At 21.8% G+C, this 22,581-nt stretch overlaps 1 protein-coding gene across 3 annotated transcripts in view; it reads left to right on the forward strand.

Moving 5' to 3' along the window:
• LOC127283790 (insulin-like receptor) overlaps positions 1-21,443 on the forward strand; it is a 51,085-nt gene extending 29,642 nt beyond the window's left edge. For all 3 annotated transcript variants that reach the window (XM_051308884.1, XM_051308885.1, XM_051308886.1), the window contains exons 3-7: positions 3,778-4,204; positions 9,206-9,359; positions 12,994-13,174; positions 13,363-13,525; positions 17,459-21,443. In XM_051308884.1, the coding sequence (XP_051164841.1) occupies positions 3,778-4,204; positions 9,206-9,359; positions 12,994-13,174; positions 13,363-13,525; positions 17,459-20,443 (3,910 nt within the window). In that variant the 3' untranslated portion in view covers positions 20,444-21,443. The remainder of the gene's footprint in view (positions 1-3,777; positions 4,205-9,205; positions 9,360-12,993; positions 13,175-13,362; positions 13,526-17,458) is intronic.
• Positions 21,444-22,581: the final 1,138 nt, after the last annotated feature.

Here is a 22,581-nt window from a genome sequence, read left to right on the forward strand (position 1 = left end):
AAATTTAATTTAGCACAAGCAAAATTTTATTTGGCGTAAATAAAATTTATTTGGAACAAATATAAATATTTATTTGGTTCTAAAACAAATATATATCATTTCTCTGGATGTAGTCTTATCGCAATTGATTCCTAACACGAATTATTCTTCAATTAATTGAAAATTCGAGAAAAAAAATATTAAAGATAAATTATTACCTTGAATTTTTTTTTTGTAAAATTTCGATATTGCTTCAAATTTTTTGTATTAAAAAAAAATTCCCACAGATGATAAGGGGTAAAAAAAATATATAAATAGCGAAGTTATTGGGAAATAAATAAAAATTGTTTTCATCTTCTGGACCATTATTTCTCTTAAAGTGTAATTTAATGTTGAGTTTGTAAAAACAGATTTATTTGCCCATATAAGTTTGTCTAAAATAATTCTGACGCGCAAAAAAGGCCAAGAATTCATCGATCGGGAAATCCTGTAATAAATATTGGTGGACAAACTACAAATCACTTGGGGAAATAAAAAGTCACGTTCACAAGTGTGTGTGTGTGTGGATGCATTTAAAAAAAATTAAGTTTTCTTGTTTGAAAAATTTTAAATTGCCATTAAATTTTTTGATTTTATTGTTATATAGATATTTAAATATATTTTCCTATTCGCTGTGTAGAAAAATGTGAAATATGTTTTTTTTTAAAATTTTTTGTTTATGACCAAATTTTCGAATTAAGAAAGTTCTAAAATGAAAAATTATTATTCTTTATTTAACTAATAATATTTTATTATTTAAATTTAGTTTAAAAAATTTTAATTTATATTTTAATTTATTAAATTAAATTCATAAATTACCTTAGATAATTCTTTTTTATTTTATTTTTCAAACCAAAGAATAAATTACAAAAATAACCACATTTTTTTAAAAACAAAATTAATATTTTTTTTATGTTTGATAAAAAAATTCAAAAAAAAAGAATTATTGACAAATTTTATTTTTATATTTTTTAACATTGGAAAATTTACCTTTAAAAATTAATATGTTTCAATGAAAATATTTTTCAAAATTCCAAAATAAATTTTTTTTTTCAATTTAATTCATTTATTATTATTATTTCTATTATTTATTTATTATTTTATTTATATTAACGAGCCCTTTTATTTAAACTTGAATATTTTTTATGATCTTCACAATTCTGAGAATAAAAATAAGAAATAGATAAAAATTTTCTTAGAAAACACAAAATCAAAATTGAAAAATTGGAAAAGAAATTTTTTTAAATTTTGGTATTAATTTTGTAAAATAAATTCTAAATTATTAAATATTTCAAATGTGATATAGTATTAAATAAAAAAAAAAAAAAAAACGTTATCCTATTTTTTAATAAAGGACAAAAAAAAATTATTTAAAATATTTTTTGTCAATTTGTAAAACAATTTCCGAACAATGACTTATTATTTCCTTAAGTATCCGCATTCCAAAGTAGATATCTGTTTTGAAATTAAAAAAAAGAAATTTTTTTTTATTACCATGCAGCAAAATGCCAGGTAAATCTGTTTCATTTATCACAAACGTATATTATATACGAGGTTGTGATGTAATTCACTTTGCGGAAGGAGTGATAAATCATTTCTGATCCTCGTCAGTGATGCGTCATTCGCGACGTAAACATAGTTTCTCTTATCTTTCAAAAAAAAAAAAAATAATAATAATAATAATAATGCAAACGAAAAATACTTTCATTGATAGCATCGTACACTTTTAGATTTGCTTAGATTTGCAAAGTGAATTTTATTTTTAATATAAAGATATTATAAACGTATAATATTTTGTGCAAGGCCACATAACTGTTTTATTTTTTTTTTTTTCTCTCTATTAGTCTGACAATATTCTATTGATGAGAAATGATGAAAAAAAAATCTGCAGTTATTCTAATGAATTAATTTGTATTCTCAATATGAATACTGCCTCCAGTCCTTGTTAATTAATTAAGTTTGTAAAGCAAAATTTTCAATAATTTTCACCGCTGAGCGCTCTCGATTCCTTTGCATAATGCGAACCTAAGCTAATTATTGGATTTTGAAACTAAAACAAACCACGTGCTGCTGCAGTAAATATCTTAAGTTTTCTAAAAGGGATTCTTTCTAAATTAAAAATTCCATCAATGAAAATTTCCAGAAAGAGCCTTTGAATTTTTTTTTTTTTCAACTTTCATATATATATGTCTTTTATATAAAATGGGAAAAAATTTCAAAGAAATTTGTAAACAGTTAATTACTTTTTATAACCAATTTCGAATACTTTAAGAATAATATATGAATTCTTCAAGTTTTGATTTGTTTATAACGGAAAATAATATCTGAGAATTTTTCTTAATTGAAATTTTACTTGAAAACAACAACATAACCTTAAAATGAGAGTTGAATAACAATGTTGAAGTTTATATAACGTTTATGATCAAAAGTTTTTTATGAAATATTTTTTGAAATGAAAAATTCTATATGAATAAAAGTGTATTTATAAATCCTTTCAATCGTATATCTTTCAAATTATAATTTATAAAAGAAATTGAAAAAATTTTTTTAATTTGTAAATTACGGAATTAACTCTGTCATTAATCGGCGAATCCGATTGCTAATGACATTGATTTTTTTTAATATTAACTTAAATGCATTTAGTACAGCACTGCGTAATCTATTATTTAATAATTAGTTTCTTTCTTTTCTAAATAGCAGCGTTAAACATATATATATATATTATACAATTTGTATGCCAGGTCCAAGTGAGGCAGCGCCATCTACATTGAAACTAAAATTTTGGAAAATTTTCAACAGCCTTTTCTTGAAAACAAGAAGGTAAAATGCTTTTTCCTTTATGGATAATTGATTATTGGCAAGATATACACCAGCTAAAACTTTTTTTGAGTTAAAATAATAAAAAAAATTTCATGACAATAAATTAAATATGAGCACTTTTTTCACAAAAACTGTAACAGTACTTTCTCAGAAATTACAATCAAAAATGCAATTTCCATTTGGAAAATTAATAAACGCTAAAAAATACACGACCTAAGATTTATCAATCACGAAAATAACAAAAAAAAATTTTATTAAATATTTAACATATTGAAACTGCTTTACTGATTGTGACAGCCCTTTGGTAGATTATGTATTTCAGGTGGTTAGCAACAGCGCCAATCTCCTCCTTTCGGCAAATCTGCGAAACGTCTGTTGGCATATATAACCTGCCAAACGGCTGTCATAATGAGTAAAATATGTTATGTTAAAATACTTTTTTTTTTGTTATTTTCGTGATTGGTAAATCTTAGGTGGTATATTTTTTAGCGTTTATTAATTTTCCAAATGGAAATTGCATTTTTGATTGTAATTTCTGAGAAAGTACTGTGTTACAGTTTTTGTGAAAAAAGTGCTCATATTTAATTTATTGACGCATGAAATTTTTTTTATTATTTTAACTCAAAAAAAGTTTTAGCTGGTGTATATCTTGCTAATAATCAATTATCCATAAAGGAAAAAGTATTTTACCATCTTGTTTTCAAGAAAAGGCTGTTGAAAATTTTCCAAAATTTTAGTATCAATGTAGATGGCGCTACCTCACTTGGACCTGGCCTTAAGGGATGGCCTTCTTGATTGTACTATTTTTTTTGAAAAAAAAAAGAAAAATATCTGACACTCGTTTAATAAATATTTTTCAATAAAATGACAATTTTCCAATATATGTATATATATATAGAAATGTATGTTTTTACTTACTAATTAATTGGAATTTTTCAGTTCCTTAGAGTCGTCTGTGGGTAAACATGGACAGCAAACAGTATCCGAGAAGCAGCATAAAAAGAATTCCATATCGAAAGAAAGAACTCGCGATAAAAGCCATAGAAGTTTTCCAAATGTCACTTCTGTCGATGGTATTTGTCCAAGTATCGATATCAGAAATAATGTTTCTTATTTTAAAATTCTAAAAGATTGCCAAGTTATTGAAGGTTTCCTGCAAATTGTTCTTATTGAAAGATTCAATGAGACAGACTTTCAGAAATATGAATTTACAAAATTACGTGAAATCACAGGTTATTTATTACTTTATCGAGTAAATGGTCTAAAAAGTCTCAGTAAATTATTTCCAAATCTCGAAGTTATCAGAGGAGATACATTATTGACGGATTATGCATTCATGATATACGAAATGCAAAATCTCCAGGAGGTAAGTGTTGTCGTCATTATATAATATATTTGTAATTTTAAAAAAAAAAGAGATCATCATGATGCTTTGCGAACATTATACGATAAAAATAAAAGAAAAAAAAAGAAGGGAACGTTTGCAAAAAAATTCTCTGGAAAATATTCATATACTACCACTCTTTATATATTATCTCTTCAAAGCTCGCTGGAATTCTTTCAATTCTCATAAGAGGCTTAAAATCAAAGTAAATAGTATAAGTAAAAGTAAAATAGAAGTTTAAATAGTTTCAAAATTTAAATTAATATTTGCATAGCTTTCTTCGTGTATAATGAAAGTCATTTAAAAAATTTATTTGTGCAAAAAAATATATTTTTTATGGTATAATTTTTTTTTTTTTTTTTTAATTTTTCGTAATGAAATAAGATTTTAGGTTCTGAGAAAATATCTCAACAAAAAAAAATTATTACCCCTAAACAAGGTCAGTTTTTATAGGATAAAATGTTAATGATTCTTTTAAAATTTAACTTTTTTCCACAATTTTTTAATTATTTTTCATTGTCAAATTTTTTAAACTTTTTTTTTTTCATTATTCTTAACAATCAATCGAATGGATTTTGAAAAATTTTTAATTTTTTCCAAATATTTCTTAAATGATCGAAAATAATTTTTGTTTGTTAATTTTAATAATATATTTATAATAATTTTAGATCCTAAATAATGCCAGAAAAAAAATTGACATATCCCTTAAACTTGAACAAAAATATTAGAAAAATTAATTTCATGATCTTAGTTATTCACTTTTCGGAAAAAAATGATGTTGCGTCAAAATCTTGCAATTTTTAATCCAATTTTTATAAACAATTGTTTATTTTATTCCTTGAAACATTCTCAACAAATTGTAATTTTTTTTTCAATTTTGTTAAAAATATTTTTTTTCGAATTATAAAATAAAAATAATAAACAAAACAAAATAAATTTTATTAAATAACTAGCAAAATTAAAAGCGCACAAGCGCGCCAAATTGAGTATTTAATTGTTTGTTATAAAGAAATTAAAGATTAATATTATCAATAATAATTTAATTTATTAGAATATTATTACATATTAAATGATAATAATGAAAATTATATGTTTACAGGCCTCGGATTATACGACTTTTTCTGACTTTTTTTTTAAAAATACAACTTTTATCGACTTATTTTAATAAAATGCGACATTTTTTTTACATTTGAAAAAAAATTTAAATAAAATACATTTTTTTTAGTATAAAATGTAGATCTTCTTCAGATCTTCTTCAATTCAATTATTTAACAAATTTTGAACTAAAATGATTCTTCACTAAATTAATTATTTTTAATAATTTTAATGAAATACATCACAAATTCAATTATATCAAAATTATTTTTCAATTAAAATTCAATTTAACAATTGTTTATAATTTAAAAAAAAAATATCACAATAAAATTGAATTATTTTTTAAAAATTTCAATTCAAAATAAACTAAAATTCAATTATTACCCGAAATTTTAATTCAAAATCAATTAAAAATCCAATAATTATCCAAAATTTTCAATTTAAAATTTAATTATTTACCAAGTTTTCAATTTAAAATGAAATAAAATTCAATTATTTTCTAAAATTTCTATTCAAAATTAATTATCCAAATTTTCAATCAAAACTGAACTTAAATTAAATTATTATCCAAAATTTCAATTAAAATTCAATTATTTCCCAAAATTTTCAATTCAAAATGAACTGAAATTCAATTATTTTCCAAATTTAAAATCAAATAAAATTTCATTATTCTCAAAAATTTGAATTCAAAATTAATTGAATTTTCAATAATTTGAATTTAAAAGCATCTAAAATTTAATTATTTCTAAAATTTTTCATCGAAAATTTTTTTTTTTGAAATTTAATAATTTCAATTATAACTCTAAGGAAATTCAATTATTTTTAACTATTTTAATAATATTCTTTGAAATTTTAACTATCTGAAACCATTTTTCAATTAAAAATGATTTTCAAATTATTGTATTTTGTCCGCATTTTCTAATAAATTTTTAGTGAAATCATCTAAAATTTTAATTACAAAACATTTAAAGTTTCAATTAATTTCCAAAATCTCAATTTTAAATCTTTGAAAATTCAATTAAATTTAAAAAATGTTTTCCAAAAATTGTTTGATAAATTATTTTTAGTTCTGTAAAATTTAATAATTGTTTGAAAATTAACAATATTTTTTGAAATTTAATTATTTCTAAAAATTTCAACTTTAACCCTTCGAAAAGGATTATTATTAAAAAAAAAAAATTTTATTTAAAAATCTGTAAAATATTTTTGTTAAAATAAAAAACAAATCCTCTTTTTTTTGGAATATAAATCGACTAAAACGACTTTTTGTGTCTTTAAGTTGATTCAAGGCCTGTGTTTTTATAATTAATATTTAATAGGTATTCGTTGGCCCCTGGTACCTTAAAAATTAATTTTTAAAAATAAATTTTTTTCAAATTACTATCTTGTACGAAATTTCTTGGCGCATCTTTTTTCTCATCATAAATTTTTTATATCTGTATACAATTTTTGAATCAATATACAACTTTAAAAAAAATTTCGTTGGTAAACGTTGTGTACTTCAGCTTCGTGAATTGAATTTTCAAATTTGGAATTTTAAAGAAACTTATTCCGAAATTTGGAATTACAATTATACAACTTTGGCAAAAATGAGAACAAGAATTGTCAAAATTTGACACGTCAATTAAGATTACTATTAAAAAAAAACACGTGAAATCAGAAAAGGCCAACTTCAAGTTAGGACAGAAGGACAGACCAAGCATTTTATTATTATAATAATTTTTTTAATAACATTTGAAAATTACGATTGCAGAAAATGTTTCAATGAGTAAAATAAGCTATTTTTTTTATTAAAATTGGATAAAATTTTTGCGATTTTAAATCGTACTTTTGAATGCAAAAAGCAATATTTTATAATAAAATTTGAAGTTAGAAAAGTAGTAAATAAATTTTTTGTTAATTTGAACGTTAAGAACTTCAAGCAAATAATTTTTTGAAAATTTTATACAAAAAATTATTGAAAAATAATTTACTGTATTTTTTGCAATTTAGAGAAAAAAATTAAATTTGTTTGAATGCTTTATTTATTTTTTTTTTTTTTTTGAAAAATGTATTTTAAAAAAACTACTTCCCTTTACAAAATTTTTAAGGCTGGTCCCGTCATAAGAAAACAATTTTTTTAAATATTCGAAATTAAAATTTTTTTTAATAAATTGTTCCGATTTTCTTGATAAATTCATTTCTTGATAATAATTTTTATTTTTATTAATAAAAAATTATTTCTGTATGTTTTTGAATACTTTATTTCCTAATATTTAATTTAGTGAATTAAAATTTTTAATTAAGTGAAAATTATGCATTTCTTTATACATATTATATGCTACATATGGAATCGCAAAGAGAATTAGTAAAGCTTTCATTTGATATTCGAGAGATTTTTATTTTTATTAAACAAATATTCCAGTGCATTAAGAGAATAAATAATTAAGTATTCCCAGGGCTCGGATAGAATTATTTTTTGCACCTTTTCTAAAAAATAAAAATATGATTTTATTTGGAATTTAATATTATAAAATATTGCAACTGATCGACATTAAAAAAAAAAAAATAAAGAAAAAGTTGAAAAAGCATACGGGCTTTGCCCGTATGTTTGTACTAAATGTGTAAATGAAATTAATTTTTTTGTTTGTTTTATAATTGAAAGGAAATAACAAACATCGTTTCTTATAAAATATTTCATTCTCACATAACACAGAACAGTTATCATTAATTATTACTTCTTGGTAATTAAAAAAAATACTAGAATATTAGTTTTTTTTTTTTTAATGATAAAACAAGTTTTTATCATTATAAGTCCTCAAAGTCAATTTCAATTATTTATTTCACTAATTGACGATATTTTCAGTTAATAATTAAATAATTAAAGTTATTTTCAAATTATTTAGATTTAATATTTGGACTATACCTAATCTCAATATTTTATTGAATTATTCAAGAGAATTTTAATTATTTGATTAATTATTAAAATTTTTAATATATCTCTTTTTCAAAAAATTTTTATAATTTCAAATCTTGAGAATTATTTTTAATTCATTAATTCTTTTGAATATTTTCATCAATATTCCATGAATAATTGACCTTAGAAAACTTTTTGTAAATTTGTTAAATATTGCAAATTTTTTTTTTCTATAATTTCTGTGAATTATTAACTAGAAAAAACTTTTAAGAAAAATGAACTGTAAAAAAGTTGATCCGATGTTTTAATTTATATTTAAAATTTTAATAATGTTTAAATTTTTATTTTATATTTTATGAATCAGATTATTTTTTGATGTAAAATATAAATAGCATCAGTGAATAAAATTCTATTGTGTATTAATTAAAATTTACTTTAATGAAGTTTATGATCAACGATTAAGAAAGAAAATGTTTTTTTTTTTCATTTGGAAAATAATAAAATTTTTTGCCTACAAATTATTTTCTTTCAAAAAATTATAATAATTTGTATGGGAAAATATTTTTTCTGCAACCATTTTTTTTTCATACATCGTTGATCATAAACTGTCCTAAACTTCAGTGACGTTAAAATTTTATTAAAATCTGTTTTTTCAATTTATGTGTTTTTTTTTTTTTAAATAAAACATTAAATAACAAAAGGTGAACTAGTATAATTTTTTATACACATATCCTTGAGATTAATTATATAATCAGGCACGTACATTCAATTTTAGAGTGTAAAAATGAATGATTCTATCAATTAATTTTTCCCACGCGACATAAAATCGATCAGTTCGAATTTGTTTGTCAGACCCAATTGACTGGTAGGTCAATTGGCATTAACCAATTGAATAAATTATCCATAAATTTGACCTGTAAAATCGACCTGTGACTTATTTTTTTTCTTTTATTTTTCGTTACTAATTATTATTGTCAAATTTCTATATTTAGATTGGATTGAAAAAATTGACGAGAATTTCACGTGGAGCAGTTCGTATTGAGAAAAATCCATCTTTATGTTACACCACTACACTTGATTGGAATGCCATTGTTGTAGCTGGTGAAAATACTATCAAGGATAATATGAACGAATCTTCTTGTCCTGGTAAGTTATTAAAAAAAAATATTTTAATTTTATAATATAAAAAATATAAAATAAATACAAAAAAAAAATATAAAAAATATAAATCGTTGATCAATACATGTTAAGAATTTCAACCACATGAAAAGAAAACTTGTTAAAAAAATTTTAATACTATTTAAAAAAAATAATATAAATTGACTAATTTTTAGTATTTTGTTAGACTTTTAAAATTCATTTTCAGATTTTTGATGACATTTTCAATAAGTATAAAAAAAATTACTATATACTTATATTGATAAAGTTTTCAAAAATCTAAAAATAAATTTTAAAAGTCCAACAAATACTAAAAATAAGTAAATTTATTATTGTTTTTTTCAAATAGTATTAAAATATTTTAAACTTTTTTTCTTTCTATATATACCAGAACAAATTTTAAAGAAAATTGCAAGTATTTCTTTCAGTTAAGTAAAAAATAACTTACAAATAGAAAATTTGTAATTTGAGGGAAAATGAATTATTATTTATTTATTTATTTGTAATTTAATGGCAATTGTTGAATTTTAATTTTTTTATTTTATTATAAATGTGACTGCTTTGATTAAAATTGTTGTCTAAATTAAATTGTTGATAAAAAAATTTTCATAATTGTTTGCGAAAAAAAAAATTCAATATAACTTTAGAAATTTTACATCTTTTTATTTATTAATTCATTAAATAAATTATAAAAATAAATAATTGAAAAAAATGTCCATTATTTTCTAAAATAAAAATGTCACTGTTTAGTAGAAAATATACTCCTTTTTATTTATTAATTAATTAAATAAATTATAAAAATAAATAAATAATTAAATAAAAAAAAAAATTTCGTATTTTTGACAACATTTTTCTCATACAAAGTCATATACTGTTTCCTATATTTTAAAACATTTTGCATTACGAATCCTGGAAATAAGAGTATAAAAAAAAAATTCTAGTAAGAAATTTCTTTATATAAATTGAAAGAATTAAAATTCCATTTACTATTTTTCTTTCTTTTTAATACCTACAGATTTTATATCTTATACATACCTATATACCGCAATTACATATGCAACATTAACTCTTCTATATAACATTTTAAATATATAATTTTATATCTTGTGAATTTTATTTATATTTTATTATGTTGAAAAAGAATTTTTTTTTCATTTTAATATTATATAAAAGCACTTCTTTGAAGATGAAGAAAAAATTTTTTTTTTTCATATGTACATTTTATAATATTAAATTGATATAATTGTGTGCTTCTTTAATTGACAACGACATTTATCAGGTACTTTCAACCTTTTACTTGAGAAATTTTTTTTTTTCTCACATACAATGTTCATAAATTGTACATTCAAAGTTGACCTACCAGCACACGGATGCAGTGATCAATTTTAATAATACTTATCGTAACATTTGCATTTGTAATAAGGCCAAGAAGACTTTACCTTCACATATTCGATATCTCAGCAAGCCAGCAATTATATTTGAATTTATGCAAAAAAAAAAAGAAAAAAAAAACAGAAAAGAAAAATTTAGACTGTTACTTTTAATCAGTTATACAAATCTTTGAAAATCTTTTTTATCTAAGATATATCAAATTTCTCGATATATTTATTTTATTCCTCGAAATTTCTATCGCTATAGTGTTAACAGTGTAAGAAACATTCTATTTTATTTATATATATATATATATATATGAATTTACCGTTACTTTATTTAAAAAAAAAAGATTCTTTGCATTAAAATAATATTAATCTTATTGCAATTTGATAAGGTTTTTTTTTTATTTTATTATCTTTATATGAAACTACTTTGTGTGTAAGAATATTAATTTAATGTAATAATATATATATAAATAATGGGCATTATACGTTATCGTCTATTTACCTTTTTTCAACTATTTTGATAATTTCTTACCTTTTTCACATTTTTCATAATTCGATTAATTTGCGGATGTAATATTAAAAAAAAAATCATTAAATTTACAATGTAAAAAATATTGATTTAAACTCAGGAATGTTGAAAAATAATTTTTTAGTTTCATCGATTTAAAAATTATTTAGGTCAAATTTCAATAAATCTTAATTTAAATTAGTTGAGGCATTTATTGATTAAAATTATTGTAATAGATTTAAACTTGAAACCCCTTTTATGTTTTAAATAAATAAATAAATTTACATTTTATTTAATTAAATTTAAATTTATTTTAAATTTAATGAAATTTCATATAATCAAAATTTCAATTCAATTTAAATTTGAAATAATCAAAATTTCAATTCAATTTAAATTTTAATTTCAATTTCAAGTAATTAATATACTTTAATCGTTGGTTAAAATTTTTAATTCATCTAAAAAATAGATAAAAATTAGATTATTTTGCAAGTTTTTTATTACTTTTTCTATTATCTATTTTCGATAAATAATTACCTAGTTTCAAAAAAAAAGATACTGTGATCACTTTTCCAGTAAAAAGACAAATATAGTAGGAGAATTAATTTTTCTAACTTTAAATTATTGAAATTTCTATTATAATTTATTAAATTTAATAAAATTTGTTGTCAGGGAAAATTTTTTAATATTAGAGAAATTGAAAAATTTATTCTTGTGGCATCTTTGAATAACATTATTACAATATTTTGTTATGTAGATTTATATTTTTTATTATTATATTTAAATATATTTAAGGAACATTTTTTCATTTCTAAAATTTTCAATCTAAAATTTTTTGAAATTAAATAATTTCAATTATAATTCTCCTGAAATTCAATTATTTTTTAATGAATTATTTTTAGTTAACTGTAAAATTCAATTATTGTCTGAAAATTAACAAAATCTTTTGAAATTCAATTATTTCTAAAAATTTCAACTTTAACTCTTTCAAAATTATTATTATTTTTCAAAAAAAATTTTATTTAAAAATCTGTAAAACTTGATTAAGTATTGACTGAAATTTTTTTTTGATCATCAAAACTAAAAACTATGATTACATTTTTAATTGGAATAAATTGATTCAATTAGAATTGAAAAAAATTATAAAAATGGAACTTTAAGAATTTTTTTTTAGAAATTTGTACTTACTTAAATAAAATTTTGAAAATTTTTCTTACAATTAGTGCGATTCTGAAATATTCGAAATAAATTTTCTTGATAATAATTTTATAGAATTATTCTTATTACATAATTAATAGAATGAATTTAATATCTAATAACATTAGTTATTTAAAGTAAAATATTTATTAACCAATTAAATTTTGTTAAAATAAAAAAATTGACTAAAACAATTTTTTTGTGCCTTAAAATCGATCCGAGGGCTGAAATCGAAAATTGTTTCTTGTAAAACATAATTTTTATGCATAATTCAACATATATTGATAATTTAAAAAAAAAATTATTTAAAAATTGAAATGAGATTTCAAAAAAATTGCTCCTCATTTTATGTATTCTATTCTTGGTATTTTTTATTTTATGTATTTCTATATTGTATTTTTTTTAATTAATTATATTTAAGTGGGAATTTTTTTTTGAAAATTATAAAATTAAGAAAAAAGAGTAGTATTATGTAATTAAAAAAAGAAAAGAAGATCGACACTATATATAAATATGTTAATTCTCGTTTGTAATTTGTCAGGTTGTTCTCAATGCCCTGGGGGACACTGTTGGGCTACGCAACTTTGCCAAGAAACTCAGAAACCCGAGAAATGTCATCCACAGTGTCTCGGTGATTGTAAAGGTACAACTGACAGTGATTGCTATGTTTGTAAACATTATCGCCATAAAGGAAAATGCATTGAAAAATGTCCACCTGATTTGTGAGTATTGAACAAAAAACAGGTTTTACATATTTTTTTTTTGTTAATGTAATATTTCAAATATTAATTATTATTAAAATTAGTAATAATAATTACTTTTTGTCTTTGATCATAAAGGTTTATATAAAGAAATAAACGATCTTTTATTTGACTTTTTTTAAATATAAAAAGTTTAATAATTTTTCCAGATACTCATATCTGTCACGAAGGTGCATTACAAAATCCGAATGCTATCAAATATCGAAAAGTCGTAAAAGTTATGAAGAAAATTTTCATAAGTGGCGACCATTTCAACAATCTTGTATTATGCAGTGTCCAGATGGTTATGAGGATTACATCGATGAGCATAATGTAAGTTTGAATCTCGAAACAAATTTTATTTCAACTTTTCTTTTTTCAATATTTTTATTATTTGAGAAGCAAGTTTTCAAAAGTTGATAAATTAATTTTTCTAAAAGATGGAGATTATCTATTCTTTTAAATATTTAACTCAGAATTAATATATTTATTAATTTTAAAAATTTTTTAATAAATTTGTTTAGAATTAAAAATTTTTGAAGATAATTCCAAATTTTTTATTTAATATTAGAAAAGAATTTCAATTATTTAATTAAGGAAGATTTGGAATCATTGAATAAAGTAAAAATTTAATTTTTAATAGTGATTCAGTGCAAGTGTACAAAATTTAATTTTGAATAGCCTATAGGCTATATTTTTGTATAAAAAAACATACAATTTTTTTCTCTAAAAAAACGATAGAGGGGAAACATAATCTAAAATTTAGTAATAAATTCTCATTGTATGTAGTAAGAAACTTTTAATTTTTATCCATTTGATAAATTGACCTAAAAAAAAACTTTTTGTAAATCTGTTAAAAATTAAAAAAAAAATTTTTTCCCTTTATCTTAAAAATTTTTGCGAATAATATGAATTAGAATACTAATTTACAAAAATCAGATTTGTAAAATTTTTAAAGAATTCAATTTTTTGAATTTAAGAAATTTTATTTAATAATTTTTTTTTTTTATTATTATTTAAAGAATGAAATGAAATTTATTAATTTAGCATTTAATACCGTCAACAGGGGATATTATGGTATACATGATAGTTTTTAATTTGTAAAATATTTTACACTAAAATATTAAAATTTTACGTCGGTGATATTCACAACGTTTATGATCAACGATTTAGAAATTTTTGCAATACTTCTCGATGAACAATTTACAACAAAAAAATTTTGTGAAATAAAATATTTTTTTTTTCAATCACCGACGTAAAATATTAAACTTAATTGTAATTGTAATGCGATATATTGACAACAAAGTAACTATAATGTTATTAGCGTATTTTTTTTTGTTAAAATTACAATTTCTAAAAATCTGCTTCAATTTTAAATTTTACAAATTCGATGTAAAAATATGTATAAGGTAAGTGTTAAAAAATTAGTTATCTGGGTTTACTTTCTATTTATTTACATAATTTCTATAATAATAATGATTTTTCAGGGACTTTTTTACAATATCTAGTAAAAAATTTACATATAGCCTAATCAAAAAAATATTTACTTTGTTTTTATTATGACTTTTAATTTATTGTTAATAATATTATTTTTTGTCTTATTAATATTAATAATAAAAAAATATAATAAATTATTAATACATTATTTTGTACCAGAATAATCCCAATCGCAGGGACAAGGAAAAAATTTCTTCTTGTAAAACTTACAGAAATAACTATATAATAATATTTAATACCCCCAGTTGACGGTAATAATAGTAAATAATTAAAAATTTAATAATAATATGTAATAAAATATTTGAGGCATTCACTGAGATTATTATTGCTTTACAAATTGAAATTATGAAAAATTTCAATTAAAAATCACTTGAAATTCAAATTATATTTTAAAAATTTGTCCTAGTTCGATAACTAAATACTCGAAATAAATTTTTTTTTTGATAATATTCTCATAGAATTATTTTTTTGCGCCTTGAAAGTCGATTCGAGGCCTGTAAACAAGAACCAATAATACTTTTTACATTTATCCAATTACTCATTTAAGAGGAGGAACGAGTGAAATTTTTAACCTTTCAAAATTTACGTTGTCTGTTTTTTTTTTTTTTTTTTTTTTGTTAAGGCATTTTTTAAGGTTTAAAATTATTTTGAATTATTGAAATTTAAAAAAATATATTTTTGTTAATTTTAGAATTTGAATTTAAAGAAAAATCGAAAATATTAAAAATCCATATTAATTGTTAAGAATTATAAAAAAAGTATGTAAAAAAATTTCCGATGAAAAAGAATAGAAAATTGTGAAAGAAGTTGAATTTTAAAAATATTAACAGTAAAATTTTAATTATTTTTTTCGACATATTTTTGAAACGTAAAACCATATTTTGGGAGAAAAAATTTTTTTAAAAAATAATTTTTGACCATTTTACAACTTTTAAAAATTTTTTGAAAAAATTGATATTTTTTTAAATCCTTACGATTAATTGTTTAGAATCATGAAAAAAGATTAAAAAACAATTGTCAGTGAAAAATAACTAAAATTGTAAGACGATGCTGAAGCATCTCAAATTTTTGTCTCAAATAGGGTGTCTAGCGAACTGAAATTCCTTGAAAAACTGGAAAAGTCCTTGAATTTTATTTTTACCTGAAAAACATGGAAAAGTTCTTGAATTTTTTTTTTGGGTCCTAGAATTTCCTATTTCGTGTAAGAATTTTTTTCCTACCGCGTTTGGAAATACAAAATTTGGTAAAATAAAAAATACGTTCGACATTTATCGACTTTTTTCAATTCTTGTCACTATTTTCGACTCAATTTAATAAAATATGACTTTTTCGATTTTTTTAAAAAACATTTTTTAAATAAAATACGGCTTTTTTAGTATAAAATTTACATCATCCAAAATTGAATTATTAAATGAATATTAACTAGAATTCTTCGCAAAATTAATTATGTTCAATAATTTTAATCAAGTTCTTTAAAAATTCTATTATTTCAAATATTTTTCAAATTAAAATCTCCTGAAATTCAATTATTTCTAAAAATTTTAACTTTAAATCTTTCCAAAAATTTTATTAGTTTGTATTTTTCGGAAAATTAATTATTTCTAATTAATTTAATTTACATTTTCAAAAATTTAATTTTTTTTTAAAACATTTTTCAAATTCAAAATTCTCTAAAATTCAATTATTATTATCAAAAAGCTTATAAAAAAAATCTTCAGCGATTCAAATTTTAAAAAAATTTATTTAAATATCTCTAAAAATTCAATTACTTCTTAATTTTAATGCAGTTAACATTTAATATTAACTGCAGCTTTTTCAAATTTCAATTATTTTTTAAATTTTTTCTACGTATTCATTTTCTAAACTTCTGAATTCGAATAATTTTCATAAATCAGATTAGAGAATTAATAAAATTTATTTAATTTCTAATAACAATTATTTGATAATAATAATAGTAAAATATTTATTATCTAATTGTATTTATTAAAAATAAGAAATCGACTTTTTTTTGACTTTTCTTGTAATGTAAATCGTCTAAAATGTTTTTTTTCTTCCCCTAAATTCGATCCGAGCTCTAAAAATACCACTTCAGCATTGTCAAATTTTATAAAATCAGAAAAAAAATATTCTTTTATGTAATGCTTTCTATAAAAAGAGAAAATAATTCTAAAAAATTATTTCCCTTCTTTTTTTAGAAATCTTTTAAATCTAAAAAAAATCCTGCAATTTCGTCTTTCAAGATTAAACAAATTTTACAATGCTGAAGTTCAAAATGTTTATGTTCAATGATTTTTAAAAAAATATTTTTTTGAATGAAAAATTTCTATAAATTTTTGTCTCAAAGATATTTTTTGAAATAATTATTATTGATCAAAAATATTATAAAAAAAAAAATATGTTTTTTGATAAAAAATTTTTATAATTTCCCGCTTTAAAAAATAATTTAAAATAAAAAAATTTTAAATAACAAATAAACATTGTGGACTTTGGCATCGTATTATAAGAGAAATTCAAATTTGAAGTTTTTGAGAATTTCGCAATTTCTATTTAAAAAATTGTTTACTGATTTAAATATATATATTTTTTTTAAATTTTCATAACATATTTTTTAAATACATATTCAATATTGTGAAGAAATAAATTATCACTTCTAAATAGCATAAATTTCGATAGATTGAAATTTCACTGGTCACTCTCAATTTTTTTTTTTTTTTTTTTTCCTAAATTCAGAAAAGATAAAAAAAAAAGAAAAAACGATTTCTATTACAGGTGACATCGTGTCGTGATTGTGAGGGACGTTGTCGAAGAGTCATCAGTGGAGCAATTATTCATCATATATCTGATGCTCAAATATTTCGCGGCATATCAGTTGTGAATGGAGCATTAGAATTTCAAATACGAAGCGGAAGTCCAAATATTATGAATGAATTGGCTGTTGCCTTTGGTCAAATTGAAGAGATAACTGGCTATTTAAAAATAACACATTCATTTCATATAACAAATTTGGGTTTTTTTAAGAAATTAAAAATCATCAAAGGCGAAATACTCGATATTAATAATTCAAGTCTTGTGATTCTTGATAATCCAAATTTATCTGATTTATTTAATAAAAATCAACAACTCAAAATATTAAATGGTAAGCTATTTTTTCATTATAATTCAAAATTATGTTTACAAAAAATTTATGATCTAAGTAAAATGCTTGGAATGCCAGAGCCAAGTGATTTGGAAGTACAACCAATATCAAATGGTGATAAAGTTGCTTGTGAAATTGTTGCAATAAATATGACTGTTGGTAAACTTGGTTCTGATTATGCTGTACTACAATGGAATAGCTATACGCCACATGCAAATCAATTACTATTGAGTTATCTTTTAAATTACATTGAAACTGACATTAATAATGTCACATACGAGGGTAATTCATGTAGTAATAATACTTGGCAAATTAAGGATGTAGAAAATCCAAATATTAATTCAAGTAAAGAATCAATAGTCTCAAAGCCAATAACAAATTTAAAACCCTATACAAAATATGCCGTTTATGTAAAAACATTTACGGCAAGAAGAAAAGATAAGGAATATTCAAGTGTTGTTGGACAATCGAAAATTATTTATTTTCGTACAAAAAGTGATGTACCATCAATACCAACGAATGTTGTCACAAATTCATTAAGTTCAAGTGAAATTTTAATCACCTGGAATCCACCAATTGAAACAAATGGACCAATTGGTTATTATATTATTTCTGGTTTTATGAGACCCGATAATGATGAACTTGCATTGGAGAGAAATTATTGTGAAAATGGTTTAATTGACAATGATAATGATGAAATGGAAGAGTCACCGGAAATAATGTTTAAAACAATAGTTACCGATTCATCGACATCATGCTGTTCAAAGGGTAATGAAAAAATTGTACAATCAAAAAAATTTGAAATATTTTGTCAGGGAGCAACAATTATAAATCATTGGTCACCGGGTAGAAAGAATTATTGTCGTTCAAATGAACAGGGATTAACATCGGGTTATCATGATAATAGTTTTATTTTTAATATTACTGCTGAAAATAATTCACATAAATTAACAAAATTACAACATTTTACCGTTTATACAATATCAATAGCGGCATGCGGTGAAATTGGTAAAAATGAAATGCCAATGTGTTCACAAACAGTTTATAGTACAATACGAACGAATAGTACAAAATATTTTGATAATGTTCGTAATGTACGTGCACATGAGAGAAATCATGCTAATAGCAGTTCAGTAATTGTTTATTGGGAGCCAGCGGAAAATCCAAATGGAATTATTGTCTCATATATTATTGAATATATTAATATTGATGTAAAAGATGCAAAAAAAGTTAGTGAATGTGTGAATATTAAAAATTATCGTGAAAAACGTGGTGCTTATGAAATTAAAGATTTAAGTCCAGGAAGATATAATTTTCGTGTTAGATCAACATCATTGGCTGGTAATAGTGAATTTTCTAATGCAATACAAGTGTCAGTTGGTCTTAAGGAGAATAATTCATTGACAATTGCAATTGTATTGCCATTGGCATTATTTTTTGCCGTCACTGTATTTATTTATTTACTATTTCGTAGTCATCAAAAGAAACGAAGTCAAGAGAGATTATTTGCAAGTGTTAATCCTGATTATATGGAGACAAAATATATTGTTGACGAATGGGAAATTGAAAGAAGTCGTCTTGTTGTTGGACCTGAATTGGGACTTGGTAATTTTGGTATGGTTTGTAGTGGTAAATTAGATGGTGATGTTGATGTGGCTATTAAAACAATTCCAAAAACAGCGAATGATAGAGAGAAAAATGAATTTTTAAATGAAGCATCGGTGATGAAAAATTTTTCATCATATCATATTGTGAAATTATTGGGCGTTATATCGGTGGGAATGCCAACTTATGTTGTTATGGAATTAATGCATAATGGTGATTTGAAATTGTATTTAAGGGGGATACGTGATACGCCAGCAGTGCCCGATACACCGCAAATGATAAGAATGGCAGCCGAAATTGCTGATGGAATGGCGTATCTTGAATCGAAAAAATTTGTTCATCGCGATTTAGCAGCGAGAAATTGTATGATATCAAAAAAATTAGTATGTAAAGTTGGCGATTTTGGTATGGCGCGCGATATTTATGAAACTGATTATTATAAAATTGGACAAAAAGGTTTATTACCAGTGAGATGGATGGCGCCTGAAAATTTATCCGATGGTGTATTTACATCTGATTCTGATGTTTGGTCATTTGGCGTTGTTCTTTATGAGATTGTGACATTAGCCGAATTGCCATATCAGGGCTATTCAAATGAGGATGTTCTTGATTTTGTATTACGTAAGGGAACACTCAGTATTCCACGTTATTGTCCTGATAGTGTGAAGAAATTAATTGAAAAATGTTTCAAATGGAAGCCAAGTGAGAGGCCAACATTTATGGAAATTGTCGGTGAATTGGAATCATTATTGTCGCAAGATTTTTGTGAAAATTCATTTTATCATTCCGAGGAGGGCGTTGAAATACGTAAACTTGGAATAAAAAAAGTTTATCAACCATCGGCGCCAGTACGTTTTCATTGGGGTAATGAAACAGCGAGATGGATTAAAGAATTTGAGGATAATGTCACGCTATTGGATCAAAGTACGAGTAGTAGGGGGAGAATATTTAAAAATGGTTTTCAACATTTTGGTAATGTAACAAATTTAGAGGATGTACCATTGGATCGGTGAGATTCATTGAATCATTTTCTCCCAAAGACTGAATCTTACAGTGTATGAAAAAAAAAAAAATATATATATATATATTATTATGATTCGTAGTCAAGGTTTATGTACAAATTGATACTCAGGGCAACGCGATAGGCATCACAAAACCAATCTTGGCATAGAATCATAGACTTAAAATCGCTTCCAATTATTTATGTCTTATTTTATTTTTTTTATTTCAGCGGACCAAAAGCACATTTCTATTTAAAAAAAAAAAAAAAAAAACAAAAAAACAAAAAAAAAAGTCTGAATTTTAAGTGGTTTCTTTTTATAGAATCCACAGTGTGTACCTGTGAAAATATGTTCATTAGGACAAAAAAGAAAAAGAAAAAAAAAAGTTCTCTCTTATTTGAGAATGTACATACATGCAATTCTAAAGTATACGAAAATAATGTTGACATTGAAATGTAACATTTGATGCAAAGGCTTATATTTATAAGTAGGTTAATTTATTTTGCTTTGAGGTGAACTCGTTTTTTTTCTTGATATAAACTTTTGATTTTCTATAAGAATTATTTTTTTTCCATCTAAATTATTCGTAATTTATATTATTATACAAAAAAAAGAGAAAATATTAAAAAACAATCGAGTTGTCAGTTAAATTCATAACGTTTATGATCAACGATTTAGAAAAAATATTTGCAAATTATAATAATTTTTTAATTAAAAAAATTTTTTGCATCGTTTCTTGATTAATAATAATAATAATAATAATAATAATTTATTTTATTGTATGCCTTTTATAAAGGCCCTTACAATTTCCATATTTCTTGATTAAAAATTTTTTGACGAAAACATTTTTGGCAAAAAATTAATTGTTAGTTTTCAAGTGGAAAATCTATTTTTTTTCACTCGTTGATAGTTGACGTTGTGAATTTCACTGACGTGAAAAGGGGAGGAATATTTTAATTTTTAACGAACGAACGCGGAGATTATTTGGCAAACAAAAAAAAAAAAAAACAAATTCCTTATAAATTAAAAGAGACGAATACAAAGCAATGAGAACGTTTATTATAAAAAAAAATGTTTTAACAATATTTAGAAAAGAATATTTAAAAATATTTGTAAAATTTCCATATTATGAAGAAAAAATATTTGATTATAATTTGAGGTATTGAGAAAAATAACAATATTTCAATTAAATTTAATTATTTTATTAATTCGATTTCGAAGAAATAAGAAATTTTCAAAGAAAATCAATAAGAATCAAAAAGGATAATTATGTTTTGAAATTTTTATTTTAAACATATCAATAATTTATAATTCTTTAATTTCTGTTTAAAATCAATATTTTTCTTTTTTAATTATTTGTTAAAAACATAATTAAAAGAATCGTCGAATCATATTTCTGAGAAGTTTTAAAAATCGTTTCAAAAATTATACATTTCTTTTTAAAAAATTGATTAGAAGGAAAACAAATTTAATTGAAAAAAGAAGAGAAAAAAAATAAAAATTATTTCAAATTAGTTATAATAATTGAATATTTGAAGGAAAAAGTATGAAATTAAAAATTTGAGTATAGAAAATTTGTATAAATAATTACAACGAATGTATATAAATTATTAAAAAAAAAACATCGGTAAAATTTAAATTTTTTTCATCAAGAATTTAGATTTAAAAAAAATATATATATATTCTTTTATACAAATTATTTACAATTTTTTGTCAAAAAAAAAAAAAAAAAAAAAAAAAATGTTTTTCAACGTTCCTCGATCAACAATATTTTTAATAGAAAATAATTTTTAGGCAAAAAAAATATTATTTTCCACATGAAAAAAAAATTATTAAAAAAAAAATTTGTTTTTTCAATCGTTGATCATAAATATAATAAATTTTACCAATGTAAAATAAAGAGAAAAATATATGAAAAATATTTTTAAAAATATTTTTAAATCAATAAAAAAATACGGAATTAAAAGAAATTTGAATCATTCCTCTATTTTGCGCGTATGTGAATTTTATATAAATAAGTATATATATATATATATATAGAAGAAGAAAAAAAACGAAATCACCGTAAGAGCGGATATTACACTAGAAACAGTTCCTTGTCCCCAACACTTTCTTTTTTTTAATTTTTTTTTTCTCGCCTCGGAATGTCA

Source organism: Leptopilina boulardi, unplaced genomic scaffold (assembly GCF_019393585.1).
Source record: "Leptopilina boulardi isolate dan_hultmark-lab unplaced genomic scaffold, ZJU_Lbou_2.1 LbouV2_310, whole genome shotgun sequence".
Classification (NCBI taxonomy): Eukaryota; Metazoa; Arthropoda; class Insecta; order Hymenoptera; family Figitidae; genus Leptopilina; species Leptopilina boulardi.